This window comes from Neovison vison, chromosome 5, assembly GCF_020171115.1.
Source record: "Neovison vison isolate M4711 chromosome 5, ASM_NN_V1, whole genome shotgun sequence".
Classification (NCBI taxonomy): Eukaryota; Metazoa; Chordata; class Mammalia; order Carnivora; family Mustelidae; genus Neogale; species Neogale vison.
Window position 1 is genome coordinate 2248750 of NC_058095.1, and position 15217 is coordinate 2263966.

The following is a 15217-nucleotide window of genomic DNA, read 5'->3' on the forward strand; positions in this document are numbered from 1 at the left end:
TTGGAACTTGGCCCTCAGAAGTCATCCTTTGGGTGACTGTGACATGACTCAGAATTAATAACAACTACATTAAATGGCTAAATACACATACTTAGAACTTTGAGTTGCCCCAAGATGGGCCACTTTGTCATGAAGACTATTTTGAGCTGAAAAAAACTCAGGAAGAAATTCTTGCCTTCCCCCAGCTGCCTACAAGAATTGAGAAGGATGGGGCACCTGGGTGGCTCAGTGGGTTAAAGCCTCTGCCTTCAGCTCAGGTCATGATCTCAGGGTCCTGGGGTCGAGCCCCGCGTCAGGCCCCCTGCTCAGCTGGAGCCTGCTTCTCCCTCTCTCTCTGCCTGTCTCTCTGCCTACTTGTGATCCCTGTCTGTCAAATAAATAAAATCTTAAAAAAAAAAAAAGAATCGAGAAGGAGGAACTGGGAGCCGCCACACACAACTACATCAAGCTATGAACTAGGGATGGCGGGCCAGGAAGAACTCAGCAAGGCCTGCTGGACCAGAGTCTTCTTGTCCCATAGTTCCTTGATGGCCCAGCAAACATCTGTTCCCCTCTGACTCCTTCCCATCTCCCTGAGACCTGCTGTCTTCCCTTTGGTGTCCCAGACCCCGACCCACTCCCTTCTCCTGAGTTCGGGGTGACGCAGACCCCTCCTTTCACTTATCTGTGCAATCTCTCATCGTAAAGAAATTAAATATGATTTTTCTCCTGTCAATCTGTCTCACGTCTATTTAATTCTCAGACCAGCCAGAAGCATTTTGAAGGGTAGAGAAAAATTCTTCCTCCCCCACAACATGACGGCTGAAGAACCAAAGCAGCAAGGATAGCATCGCACACAACGCCCAGGACCACTCTCCTTTGATGATAAACTGTGAGCATTTTGGCCTCTACCTGCCTCTTTGTGGTGCGATCCCTGATTAGCCTGATCCAATCAGAACCTGGCATTTCCCCTGGTCCCGGTGACTGGCAGGATGTGCAGCTGGCCTCCAGGGCTGGTGACCGGGGTTTCAAACACACAGTGACTCCCTCCCTGGTCAGACAGACGGATCCCAGGCACCGGAGCTGGTGAGCCCGTCTGCCTTCATGAACACAGCCAGCCTGAGGACAAAGCAGGGGACCAGAGAAAGACGCAGAGATAGAGGAACTCGGGATAGAGGGCGAGCCCTGTGGAAACCCAAGCCCCTGGCTCTGGAGCCGAGTGTCCAGGCAGTGCATTCCTCCAGCGGACGAAGCAAGGGGCTGCGGTTCTGGTCCTCTCTGATTAAACAGCCTCGATGCCGATGAAGAATCAGTAAGAATTGTTGTAAAAAATGAGCTTCCCAAGAGGTGGTTCAAAGAAAAAGACCCTCGAAAACATGCTTGAGTCTCTGATCAAGGAAGTGAGCAAGGAATCCACGAGATGCCGTGTGCCCCCACCCACTTGGCACGAACCAGCAAGATGTGCAGCGCCCAGTGCTACAGAGGACGCGGGTGGACGAGAAACCTCGAAACCCACAGGCCAGAGGGGCCAGAAGCCTCATGCTTATAAACACATGAGGCCTTCCTCCAGACAGACTGTTCTGGGGGCAAGATCCGCCTCGCCATGTCCCTTATGACAAATGGTGGAACAAGGCAAGTGCCCAGTAATGTGGGGAACAAGGGCAGAAGAAAAATAATTTTCTTTACAGAAAAAAATTACTAATTTCCTTACTACCTAGAGCCCATTGACAAGTCCTTGAAACAGGCAGAGTGACCTTCCTCTAGGGACTCAGCTGCCTCGATGTTGACGCTCTGCTAAGGGCCAAAGGCAGTCCTAGCCCGACCCCCAGGATCCTTTAAAATATAAATATTTCTTTGGTGGCACGTAAATTGCTTAGTCGGCTTTAAGCATCCAACTCTTCATTTGGGCTCAGGTCATGACGTCAGGTCCCATGCTGGGTGTGGAGCCTGAGTAAGTCTCTCTCCTTCTCCCTCTGCCCCTCCCCTCTCTAAAATACATACATACATACGTGAAATCTTCAAAAATTTATAAAAATAAATAAAAAATAAATGAAAATTCCTTTGGAAGCTCCCTTTATTTTTATCCCCAGGCATATGACCCACTGATATACATCTGAAGGTTCTCACGACTCAGGTTTTATCAGGCGGTAGTAAATGACCTTTTCCCAACACCAGCCGGCCCCTCAAGGCCCTGCAAATCTTGCTTCCAAAATTCCTCAGAGACTCACAATCTCCCTCTCACCCCACCAACTTGAGAGCACATCATGGGGCACAGCACATGACCCCAGCACAGCTCTTTCTGCCTACGGGTCCTGTCCCCGTGCTTTAATAAAACCACCTTTTTGCACCAAAGACATCTCAAGAATTCTTTCTTGGCTGTCGGCTCCAGACCCACTACCCTACCAAGCCTCACCTGTATTCCCAAACTACATCAGCATGACCCACCAGCTTACAGAAACACATATGCATACGCACGTTTCCAAGCAGAGGAAACATCCAGAAGGGGACACACCAAACACTTAATAATGTTGGGTTAACAGGCAATGCAGAGGGCCAGGGCTGGGAGGAGGTCAGGCCTCATGGCTTTTGTGCCCTCCTCTAATGGGAAGGTCGTTCATGACTTGAGGAACAAAGGCAAAAGAAATGTACATAAAATTAAATTTCCTTAGGACCTTCAGCCCTATTGACAAACACTCCAGATGGGCAGAATACAACATTCCTCCAGGAAGTCCTACTCTCCCGAGATAATGCCTTGCTAGAGGAAATGCTAGCCAGGCCTCCTGGATCCTGTGAGTCTCTGAGACAGGAAAATCTTTCTGGAAACTTTGCATTGTCCTTACCTCCCCCAACTCTAAAGTATATAATCTCTTCACAGCTCTTCACAGTCCGGGGGCAGCTCTCTCTCCCCACAGGTCCTGCCCCTGTGTTATAATAAAACCACCCTTTTTGTACCAAGAATGTTTGAAGACTTCTTTCTGGACCGATTGCTCCCCAGCACCACTTCCAATCACCTCCGTTCCCACCAGCACGTGTTACTTCCAGCTCGATTCAGGAAGAGCAAACCTGCCGCGGCATTTAGTAGGCGTTCTGCGTGGGAACCCGCCAAGTACCTACCGCCAGCCGACGGGGGAGATGCTTTCCTGGTAGACACAAATATGGAAGGACAATTGGGAAGCAGGGCTGCCTCCCACAGTTTCACAGAAGCCACAACAGGCCCTGGGGACAGCTGTCGGGGTCCTGGTCCTTGCCTGTAGGATATTTTGGCTGAATTGGAGCAAATTCCTGTCCCCTAGCCCTGAAGCATGTATGCACGCTGGGATGCCTGCAGGTGAGCAGACCTGGGGGTACCCAGAGAGCCAATGGGTCTGAGCTCCTTCAGGTCCCCAAATCAGGTCAATGGCTGATTAGCACAGGAATGAGGGGAGAGGGCAGGGACCTCACCGACAACCCCAAATCACTTCTATAAAACATCACCGAAAATTAACTCGGCCCAACGCCGTCAGCCACGCGGACTCTGACACCCAGACTTCCGAGGAAAGCCCCAACAGCAGGCCTAGGTCTGCAGCGCACGCACCCCTGGGACGGCCGCCAGCTAGCCTGGGGGCCCCTGCCATCCGGGCCCAGCCCTCGGCTGGAAAACAGGGGCCGCAGCCCTGCAGGTCCTCAAGGCTAAAGTGAGCACGCACGCCTCCCACTCTCACAGAGGTCCCTAGGGCAGGCACATTCCCAGAGACAGAAAGAGACGGTGGGTGACAGCGGCTGTGGGCGGCATCAGTGTTTACTGCAGGTAGATGTTCAGTTTGGGAAGATGGAAGGTTCTGGAAGGGATGGTGGGGATGGCCGCAGGACAACGGGAATGAGCCTCACACACCATGAAAGAGCGACACACCATGAAAACGGTAAATTTCAAGTTATAAATGTTTTACCACGATCGAAATCATAAAACCAGGGCACTGAGTAGTACAACCGTCCAGGTGCGCCTGCCCCACCCGGCCGGAGTCCGTTCACTGAGCACAAACCCACGGCCTGTGCCGGTGGCCGTGGAGTCGAGGTGCCCACACCAGCCCCACAGGCACGAACAGGCAGGATGGCTCTGACCCTGGCCAGGGACCCTCCAGGGCTGCCCCAAACCTCCCCCGGCCTGGGGCCCCTCTACCTGTACCTCTCCTGCCTCTGAGCTGCCCCAGGGGCCCCCAGCCCTACCCTGGATGTGAATAGGGTCTCAGGTTCTCCTCTTTTTCCCCTTATAAAAACATCAAGGAAACTGGGACATAGCAGAAAATGAAAAAGTCACGACGGTAGCCGGAACTTCATCTCCTGATAATAGGCTTCTAGCACTCAAGAAAGAGTCTGACGGGGGTCCCCTGGGGAACCTGACCTTTCCCCCTGGCCCTACTCTCCACCGTCGGACTTGATGAGAGAGCAGGAGGCTGGCTGAGGTCAAAGCCAAAGCTGGCACCTTGCACCCCCTCTCCACCCGCTCCCCTGGGTAATGTGTGTGACAGTCCTCAGGCACCCCTGACTGCCCTAAAAGAAAAACAAACAGTTAACTTGCAGAGATCACAATTGTGCAAGGCAGGAGTCTCCCTTGGTTTACAAATGTCCTAGGGTAGAAGGAAATGTAAATAAAGTTAAATTTCTTCTAAAGCTAAATCTCCCTGACAAGGAAGCTTGACCGGAGGAGTGTGACATTCCACCAGAAGACTCCCAATTGTCTTTATGTTAATACCTCATTAGAGGGAAAACGGTCTTGGCTTGACAATAACCAGGCCTGCAATATCCTGACAGTCTCTTTACCCCATAGCCCTTCTGAACACCCCTTTGTCCTCACCTACCCAATTCCTGGGTATATAATCAGCCCCTCCTCAGGATAGCGGGGCAGCATCGCTGTCTGCCCACGGGTCCTGTCCCTGTGCTTTAATAAACCACCTTTTTGCACCAGAGATGTCTTAGGAATTCTTTCTTAGCTGTCGGCTCTGGACCTCACCCCACCGAACCTCACCTAGATTCTAGAACTTCATCAGACTGGCCCAACATGACTCTGGGCAACGTGGGCCCCTCTCTGCCCAGGATGGGCTGGAACTCTCCACACACCCCCATTTCCGCTCCTTTATGTGGTCGGTGCCCTGCCCCCGGCCTCCCCGACCCAGGCATCCAGCCACAGGAGGTGCGAGGCAGAAAGAAGTGAGAAGTGGTAGAGGGGACGGGACTTCCCTATAATTGCGGCCACCGGACAAGGGGGCCAGGATGAAGCTCCTCCAGGAGCTCCCAAGGGTCGTCCTGTTACTGTCTTGCCAGAGCCCAAAACTACCTTAGCTCAACAACGGGCAGGCCTCCCGGTTCCTCTAAGTCTTTAACATAAGAAAATCCTTTGGGAAACTTCCTCTGTCTCTACCCATCCGTCCTCCGCTCAAAAGGACACCCTCGTGGCTCTCCAGGCCCGGTGCAGCTCTCCCTGCACTTCACGCACCGGCTCTGTCCCCGGGCTTTCAGAAAACCACTTGGTTTTGCCCTGAAAACGCCTGAAGAATTCTTTCTCGGCCTCGCACTCCCGAAATGAGCTTCAGATCCCAGCACCTGGGAGCAGCAGTGGCGGCGGCCTCTCTGCCCCGCCCCCCGCCCCCCAGCTCCAGCTCTGGGAGGGGCTGACAGGAAGAAGATCTCCTCCTCCCCCGCACTGCCCCAGCTTGGTTTCAGTTTCCCTTCCTATAAGCCGAAGCTTGGCCGTGAATGGGGGTGGGGACGCTGTGCAGGGCAGGGGCACTGGGGGAGATCGCCATTGCTCCTGAGACCCCTGGCCCTTGGGGATCCCTTGGAGCCCCATCCCGTGCGCCCCGCTCCCACCAGCAGCAGGGGAGGCCCCGACGTGAGAAGCCAGCACTCCCGGCGTATCTCAGAGGTGGTGGGGGTGGGGGAGAATGTGGACCTGACCCTCCCTCCCTACCCGTCGAGGTCAGCGGGGCCCTGGGGCCCTGGACGGTGACCGCTGGCCTGCTGCCAGGACAGGAAGACTTCATGGCATCCTGTAAAAGCACCACACGTCCAGGCTGGCACACATGCCCAGGCTGGCGCGCAGACCTTCCGTTCCCAGTTCAGTCATGACATCTGGGCCACCCTCAGCAGTGCTCCGAGACCGCCCCCCCTACAAAACAAAGGAAGGCAGAGGTACTGCGTCCCCCCCCAGAGAGCACCGAGAAGAGCGAGTGTTTCCCAAAGAGGTAGGTCTCCATGAGACATGAGGCAATAGACCCAGACTCCACAGAAGGCCCTCAGGGTCCTCTGACTGCCTGTCTGGGGTCCCCCTGCTTCACCTGGTCACAGTCGCTCATGTCCACCCTGGAGGCCCACACTCAACCCCTGCCTCACCCCTGACCCCTGACCCCCATACAGGCCAGGGCCAGCAGGGGTGCCCAGGTGGTGGCACTTCAGAGCAGACAGAGGGGCCACCAGCACCCCACTCTCCCTCCTCCCTTCCCTCAGAGGCCGCAAGCCCACGCTTCCTCCCAGGAGCCACCGGCCTGGGCTCAAATCCTGCCTCTGCCAATTGCTAGCTGTGGGACTGCAGACAGTTTCCTTTACCTCCCTGTGCCTCACTCCTGGCATCTGTAAAATGGGAATCTATGATGTCTCCTCCCTCAAGATCCGGGACAGGCTCACTGCCGTTTCACCAACAGGTCTGATTTGGGTTTTTTTACTCTCTGGGGAGCCAAAGACCCCCTCCCAAGGTCTCCCACTCAGGCGGATGCTCTAGTGACCAGGGGCGTGGAGCCCTAGCAGGTGGAAAATTCTGCCTGGACCCACCAAGAGCTCAGCTAGGCCATGGTCCCATATCCAGACAGCCAGGAGCCAAGGAGGACAGCGGACACCAAGCCGACGCAAGCTCGACTGCGTGAGTCAAGCCCCCCGTGTTCCAAAGGAAAAGACAGACTCCCTAGGTCTGACTGTAGCCGGAGCTCCTCCCTAAAGCGGCAGCGGCCGAAGAAAGTCAAACAAAACCTGACAGCAGAACCAGTTGCCTCCTTGCACCTCTTACAGTCCAGTAAAAACATCTGGGATGTAAGCGTTTTGTACACACGCAGCAGAGAGTAACGAACCAGGGCCTCCCCGTCACACACAGGGCACCCTCGCAGATCACCCAGGGGTCAGCGAGCAAGAAGGGCTGGCACAGGCAGCATTTACTGACTCTCGCGCAAACACACGCACACGAACTATATTTAGAAAACACACACGATCTTCTACAAGACTTTCTTTGCTGGGTCCAGAAATTATTAGTCAAGCACCTACTATGTGCCAGGCGCCGTGCCAGGGACTTGGAATAAAGCAGCTAACAAGAGAGCAAAGGTCTTGTCTGAAGCCGTGCGCTGCTGTGGGCCAAATGGTAGAACGGCAAACAGCCCGAGCAAGCAGGAGTCGGGGGGCCGGGCAGGTGCTGTTCTCACTGGGGGTGGTCAGAGTGGGCCTCCAGGTGGGAGGGCTGAGGAGCAAAGACAGAAAGGAGGTGAGGGGGTAATGGTGCTGTCCTCAGAGGAAAGGTATATTCCAAACTGAGGGAACAGGCAGTGCAAAGGTCCTAGGTCCCAGAACACCTAGGAAAGGAAGGAAGGCAGCCTGAGGTCCTGGACACCCAGAGTTAAGGACGGACCTGAGCTGACAGGTGACATGCTTCCCTTTCAGACACTGACCTGCCCCCCATCACCAGAGAGGGTCCTGTCGAGGCTGTGGGGACCGTGCACCCCATCACATCACCTGGGATACCACTTCCACGCAGCATCCTCTGCAATCCAGAAATGCCTCAGCTTAGCCCAACACTGCCCGGTCCCAGGGAGGAGAACCATTAGGTGCTCTCCAGGAAATGAAATTGAAAGTGTTTAAAAAGCAACAAGAGCCCCCAGTAAAGAGCCAAACGAAACTGTTCTTGTAACAAAAGTGCTTCCAGTAAGAGTCCTGCAGCCACAGAAGCCACAGAAGCCACAGAAGACCTCCAGCTACTTGCCGGAGCTGCCCGCTGGCCACAGCTTCCATTTCAGCCAGGGGAAGCGGGGCTGGGCTGCTGCCCACCCCACAGCCCCCAATCAGCCCTTACCTGGTACAGGGGCTATAGGAGACAGCTTCTGTCCACACTGGCTGCAGAACTTGGGGGCTTTGTCTTTGGGGACATAGCCACAGGAGAGACACTCCATTCCTCCGGGGGTGGGTCTGCTCCAGACAGGCTCGCTCCTGCAGGTCTGGAAGAAAAAGGGTCCCCAGGCAGCTGACTATATACTGAGCCGCCTGTCACGTGACCTGTTCTGCTTCAGTTTCATTTCCTGGGAAAGGGAAATTACAGTGCCTAGAAGCTCCCCGACTGAATCGAAAACCTAGTGCTAGCACTTCCTCACCTGCTGCACTCACAGCCTGAACCCGCATCCGGTACCCGCCCCTCCTGACCCCGGGCATCTCCCCCCTCCCCCACCTCCTCCCCCACCAGGGGCTCCGGCAGGTTTTCTTCCTGCCCCCCCTTACCCTCACCTCCCCAACCCCCCACCCCTCTCCCCACAAGGGTCACCCCTCCCGGGGTCTCCGTCCCTCTGTGAGTCTAAAACTGTTCCCGCTGGCTGGGCCTGGGGGCTGGGACAACTGAGAACTAGGTGTTGGGGGAGGAGGCACTGTTCCAGCAGAGACACAGCCCTCGCAGAACCCTGAGATCAGACACCGTGTGAGAGGGCCCGCTGGGTGCTGGACGAGGGGCAGACAAAAGCACCTGTGCACAGGTGCCGTGGGGACTGGGTGGGGCAGGGAGCACTTCAGAGATGCCAGAGGGCCCCGAGGGGCCGGCCTGCGCGCTGGGGCAGCTCAGGGGGAACAGGGCCAGTGGTCAGGCTAGCAGGCTGCCCGCCCTGCCTCCCCCAGACTTGGCTCGCGGTCCACTAGCTAGTGAGCTCTTGGGGGCAGGGAGAGCTAGACGGTGTGGGCCAGGTTCCCTGGCTCAACCTGTCCCCTCCAAGCCTCGGCCGCCACCCGGCCCCTCATCCCTGCATGGTCAGGGACGCGACCACCGTCCCGGTCCGGCCTCTCCACGATTTTCAGTGCCGGCGGGGCCTCCACCCCTCTGCTGCCCTCCGCAAAGCTCTGCTTCCCCGCGCACCAGAAAAGCCACAACAGGGCTCAGAAGTCCCTGAAGGGCCCTTCTGTTTCCCGCCCCCACCCGGGGCCTGAGGCGTAGGAGAACCCGGGCAATGCTCTAGCCACTCAGCAGCCTCCGACGTCCCCAGCTTCAGGAGCGCGCCGGACTCAACGCCCATGCCCCCCCGACCGCGCCCGCCGGCGGGGCCGGGTCACTTGGGGGCTGGGAGCCGGGATGGCGGGGGCGGGGGGGTGGTCGAGGGCAGCCGGCTCCCCATCTCCGCACTCGCGCCTTCTCCGGCCTCCCCGCCGCCACCTCGGGGCACTTAAGGCCGTCGCGGCATTGGTGCCCACCGTGGCCTGGAGACCCCGATGGCGGGCAGCGCTGGGAACGCGAAGGACGCTGCGCTCGGGCGGCCACGGGGCGGAGATGCTGCGCTCCGGGGAGCTACTGGGGACGCAGGCAGGGGCGCCCCCGGCAACCCCCGGCAGCGAAGGGCTTCCTCCGCGCACGCCTCGCGCCCACGGCTGCCGGGGGCTGGGGTCCGCACGGAGCGGGGAGGGGAGGCGCGGGGCGGGGCCCGAGACGAAACCGAAACCAGGCGCCGCGGGGACGGCGGGCGGGGACGGCCCGCAGCACGCAAGCGCCCCGACCCAGACCCAAGGACCCCGCGGCCCGCCAGCGCACCCGCGTCCCCCCGCACCACCACCCCCCCGCGCGCACCCGCGCCGCCCCAGCGTGCTAGCCTCAGCGGAGGCCCAGTTTCGTTTCTCTGGTCCCGGTCCCGCCCCTGCGGGCAGGGAGAGTTAGGGCGGGTGCGGCCACAATGCCCTCTCATGGCGCCCCCCGGTGGACAAGGGGGAGGCGCTGCCTGTCGCTGTCCTCGGGGCAGGGTGCAGGGGAGCACAGATTCTGGACCCTCAGGGGTCTGCCCCCGGGTGTCCCCCAGCAGCCTCCACCCCACCCCCACCCCCCAGTCCCACCCGGAGCCCAGCACCCTGGACAGCGCCCACCTCCCTGGAGAACCAGCAGCCGGCCAGCGAGGGGCAGAGAGGACGCCAGGCCAGACACTCGGGTGCAAAGTATAGGTCACCAGCCCCATCGCATCTGGGCCTTGCACAGATTTAGTGACCTCAGTGGCTGATGGTCGTAGAGGGTTTCCAGTCCGCGCCAGCCCTGGGATGGTCACTGATAACCAAGAGGCTGCCGTGGCCTGCGTTGCACCCCTACCCCTCCGTTGGTCAGTGTCCTCATCTGTGAGCTCACCCTGCGGCATCCCAGGGCTGTGGGAGAATTGAGCAGTAATAATAATACACCCAGTGCTGGTGTGCCAGGACCCAAGCAAAGTACATGATGTGTGTTACTTACTCCCTACGCTCCTCACTGCCCCCTCCCGCAGAACCAGCGACCCTGAGAGCACTTGGGGGCCCCTGGGCTGCTACAAACTCCATCTGGCATGAGGACAATTTAAAAGGCCAGGGTTCCTTTCCAGCCTGTGTCTCCAACCCACTCTCTTCCACACGCTCCAGCCACAATGACTTTCCTCTGGCCCGGGAACAGCAGACTCACTTCCTGGGGTCCCCCTCCCGCAGTGCCCACCCCCTGCAACGCTGGCCTCTTCATTCCAACCCAGCTCACTGAGTTCAGGAGGTGCTTACGGGGTGCTCAGCACAGATTGCCATGACTGACCTCGTACTGACTCAAGAGCCACAAACTCCAATTCACGGCCCGCCACCCCCACTGCCTAATTCCTCTGGATCTGGGAAGGATCCAAGCTGTGTCTGCTCCTGTGGCCTTTGACCTTGTGCTGACCTCGTGTGGGGCTCAGGAGAGCTTGTTCTGAAAGAAGGGGGCATCAGGCAGGGTGCTGGGCTGGGCAGGCTGGACCAGGCTGTCCCTTCTGGGTCCTAGCAGGAGGGGGGGCTTCTGTCCCTAGAATCCAGGGAAGGTTCTAGGAATCTGGGGTTCCTCTGGGACTAGCAAGTGAAGGGAGAGCCCAGCCCTTCCCTACACTGTCCCGTGTCACCATCAGATTTGGGGAGATGTCAACAGAGCAAAACCCAGACACCCTTCCAGGCCAGTGACCGGCTAGCCCTGCTGGCCAGGCGGGGCACCTCCTGCACGTGCTCTCACGGGCAGGTGTGGCTCGTGGCTCCAGAATCTGGAACCCGCCCCCAGTAACGGAGTGTGGCAGAAAGGGCACTGGGGTCAGCACTCTGCAGCCTGGCAGGGTCGGGAGGTCACACCCCAGACGAGTCAAGCGGCTGAGAAAACACCCCGACCCGTGTGGTGTAGCCTGTTGGCTGTAAAACGCAACACAACCTTAGGAATGAGGATGCTTCCAGCGAGAGATGCCCCACCGAGGGAGACACACTTTGGATTTTAAGGCCATATTTTAATGTCCCCAAGGTATCTTCCCTGTCCGCTTCTCTGTGTTCTTGACCACTCCTTAGCAGAAAGCAGACGGTAAAAGGATGTGTCACCTCTGAGAGACGGGCTTGCTGTCCTGCCTTGTCTACCCCTGCACTCCCAGCCTATTTGGTGGCTCAAGATCAACGAAGCCTTAGCTGGAGTGTCAGGTCACGTCCTCTTCCTTCGGCCGCTAGGAGCCCGTCTAGCCAGGCTGCCTCGGAGCAGGGCTGTCACCTGCACTCGCAGGGTGACTGAAGGACAGCAACCTCCAGAAGAGGAAGCCCGCTTGGAGCCAGGCTCCGACTCCCTACTTTCCGAGAAGTCAGTAAGCGGCATGGGGGGCGTGGACCCCCTGTTCCGACAGGTGCAGGGACAAGCCACCACGGGCTCCAAGGTAAGCAGGGGTTCCAGAGATTTCCGCCTCTCGGTGCTGAGAACCAGGCAGTATGTGGTCCTGTCGCCAGGACACCTGCATCATGAAGATGGTTAGCGACCCCAAGAACCAAGTCAGACCTCACGGAGTACACCAAATACAGACAAAACGAAGAACACACGGAAAAGCCAGGGGTTCTGAGCCCGCTGCGGGGACTCGCAGAGAAGACCCCTCACGCTCCCTAGTCTTGATACACGCCATAAACGTACACGTCACAATGGCATGCAACTTCTGAAAAAATAATACATATATAGTATGACATAAAATGACATGTACGAGCTAACACCTTTAGGAAATAAGACAGAAAAACAACAAAATACAAGGACAGCAGCAGGCGCAGTTTCCTTCGCGCAGCTGAGCCAGGACCAGAGACTGACGTCAGTGCAGGAGGAGGATGGGGTCCTGGGACGAAGGAAGGAAGAGGTGAGGAAAGGTTTCAGGTGGTGTCAACCTCCCTCAGCTTTGTCCCCACACATGCGGTGGTGCGAGGCTGCAGGCTTGACTCTCTCCCCTCTGCCCAGCGTCCGCAAAGAGCCTGACCCCTTCTCAGGAACATCTGCTGGCGGAAAGCCTGCCCGCACATTCTCCCCGGTGTCCGCGGCAGGCCGCCAGCAGATGAGCCCGCTGACTCAGCCACCTGGCCAAACCCTACAGAGAGCATCTTCAAGACCCCCGATGGTGGAGCATCTGAAATGTCCTTGATCTCGACCTTGCAGCCACCCGCGTTTGCAGAACGGATTCAGTGGGACCCCACACCTATCTGGTTGGCCGGCCTTGCTCCTCGCCTGTGGGTACTAAGGGTCCTGGGGTCGCCTGTAGGAAGGACGGTCTCCGGCTCGGGGTAGCCGGGAGGGAGGCACACTTTGCAGGGAGCGTAAGTGCAGGCAGGGGTGGGGGGAGGCAGAGAACAAGGGGGGGGCCTTATGAGGAGAATCTAGGCCTGGGGGCGTGTGGTTCTGTGGCCCTGGCCTGGGTTGGCCTCCAGCCACCTCAAAGCTGGGCTTGTGCAACCAGGCTGGCCTGAGCAGAGCGTGCTTGTTCATCTCAGAGCTGTGTAACTAAAAGCCGTGCAAAACAAGAGGGGCCCGCAGCTCTCGGCCGTGGTCCTGTCTACCCACCAGCCTGCATTCGGGTCTCCTCTCCGGCTCTGGGTTTTCCCATGGGAAGACCACACGTCTGTTTGAGCGAGGCTTGGCGGTCACATGGCTCCTGAAACAGGCTTTGGGGTACAGATGGGTCGGGGCTGAGTTTGGCTGGTGGGAGCCAGTGTTCGGGGCCTGGATATTCTCGACTAGGGATCGTACTCTTGACCCCACGGAGTTAAGAACTGTCCCAGAGTCCGATGTCCCTCAGGTTGCAACAGTGGGGTCCAAAACCCGCCTCCATTGGCACCGGAGTCCCCACGGGGGCTGCAGGCCCACACAGACAGAAGGGCAGCCTTATGGAGGTGCTGGAGTTCCTTGTTTTGGGGGCAGGGGACACAGAACTGAGAAGAAAGCAGCCAAGTGACTTGATGGCATTCTCCTTACCTATGGGTCTCCATCCCCCCAGCTGTCAATTTAGGGCCACCCCGATCCAGTGTGACCTCCTTTGAGCACAACTAATGACCTCCTCAAAAACCCTGTTTCCATAGAAGGTCAGAGTCACAGGTCTCTAGGGTCAAGATCTCTCTTCAGGGGACAGAATTCAACCTGCCGCAGGCACCAGCCCCATGGGCTTTGCCCGATCTGCCCGGAGAGACCCAGTCAACTGGTACCGCAGAGGGTTCCTACGGTTTGGATAAACTTGGGTCCTTCCACAGGATTGAAATTATTCTAAAGCGGGGAGGGGGGGACAAGCTCTCTGCCCGCATCAGTCGCTGAATTTACAGAGGGTCGGTACGTCTGTGCGGAACAGGGTTTATACAAGTAACCACATCACAGCCAGGAAAAGGTTTGCTGTTGGTTCCGGGTCAGCCCAGGCAGGGTGGCCTGGCTCCCGGAGGATGTTGTACTGAAGACGGAGATCCCCAGCCCACTCTGGCACTCATGAAGACACTCACTGCTCCCCACATTAGCATGCGGCTGGCCCCGTAAGAGCGGGTGGCACTGGGGGGACCGCTCCATGGTGGCCTCAGACTGCAGGCACGGTGGAAGAGTCACACGGGATCCCCCACCCTGCCCGGGGTTCATTTCCCTGGGGCAGGGGAGGAGCACCGCGCGGCAGCCAGGGGCCTAAAGCTCCCCCCACCCCCCCCACCCTCAGAGTCCTGCCTTGAGCCGCCTCCAGCAGGGGAGCAGCCCCCAAACACAGGCTCATCAAGGAAGGCCTTGGGTTCATGCTCAGAGCAGAGGAGGGGAGAACCCGAGGAAGGACAGGGCCAGGAGGTCTGGTTCCCAGCCGCGGTGTCTCCTCAGAGCCCGATACACGTCCGTCCCTCCCTACCCTGCCCCTCAGCTCCATCCCTGCGACAGCCCTTTGGAGGACGTGGAGATTAAGGGTCAGGGAGATTAGACAATCCACCCCACGTCATGCAGCGAGAGTCCAGAGCAGCCTGGACTCGACACAGCTCTCCACCAGCCGGCCACCGCACGCCACCTCCTCTGCTGTCCCCATGTCCCCATGTCCCCACGTCCCCGCACAAGCGAGTCCCACGACCACCCCAGGGATGGAGTGGAGACCAGCAGAGGCGTGAGCCAGGAGCTCGGAGCAGCCGGGGCCTCCGAACCACGCCGGATGCGGACGTCTCAAACCTGGGGTATCCGGCCCAGCAGCCACAGGACACGTGGCCCGCAGCACTCGAAGCGTGGCTGATCTGATTCACGGCAGGCTGTGGGCACACCATCCACAGCGTCCTTGAAACAGGGTTTCAAGACGTCCTATGAGCAAAATGACACCAACCGTCCTGTCGGTGAGCTGTGTATAGTCCACGGGCTGAAACGATAGAATCGCGGGTCTAACGGGTCAACGAAACGTTAATTTCACCGATCCTCGTTCGCTAGGGTGACTGGAAACGGTAAGATGGCTCGTGTGGCTCCCGTCGAGGCCGTGGACCTGGGCCATCGTCCAGTGTACGGTTGGGGCTCCGGGAGCAGCTGCGACAGGTGGCAGAGCCCATGGGCTACTGCTTGGCACCCTCTTTCACGCCCACAGGCCCCCGTCTGCCATTCTCAGCACGAGGCTTCCTGGGGCACCGATGAGGGCCCGACCTGCCAGCACCGGACACCTCATCGGTTTTCCCGGGCTGTTGTTACACAGCAGCACACACCGGGCAGGGGTCGGGGGGCACGAAGGCCAGGATCCCGGGCTCG

The 15217-nt window shown here is 58.3% G+C and overlaps 1 protein-coding gene across 4 annotated transcripts in view; it reads right to left on the reverse strand.

Annotated features, from left to right (window-relative positions):
• Positions 1-9561, reverse strand: part of RNF213 (ring finger protein 213) — a 105879-nt gene extending 96318 nt beyond the window's left edge. For 3 of the 4 annotated variants that reach the window (XM_044247263.1, XM_044247260.1, XM_044247262.1), the window contains exons 1-2: positions 9436-9561; positions 8063-8204 (exon numbers count right to left, since the gene is read on the reverse strand). In XM_044247263.1, the coding sequence (XP_044103198.1) occupies positions 8063-8159 (97 nt within the window). In that variant the 5' untranslated portion in view covers positions 8160-8204; positions 9436-9561. Of the gene's footprint in view, positions 1-8062; positions 8205-8719; positions 8838-9435 lie in introns of those variants that run through there. The other variant, XM_044247261.1, reaches the window with a different exon arrangement.
• Positions 9562-15217: the final 5656 nt, after the last annotated feature.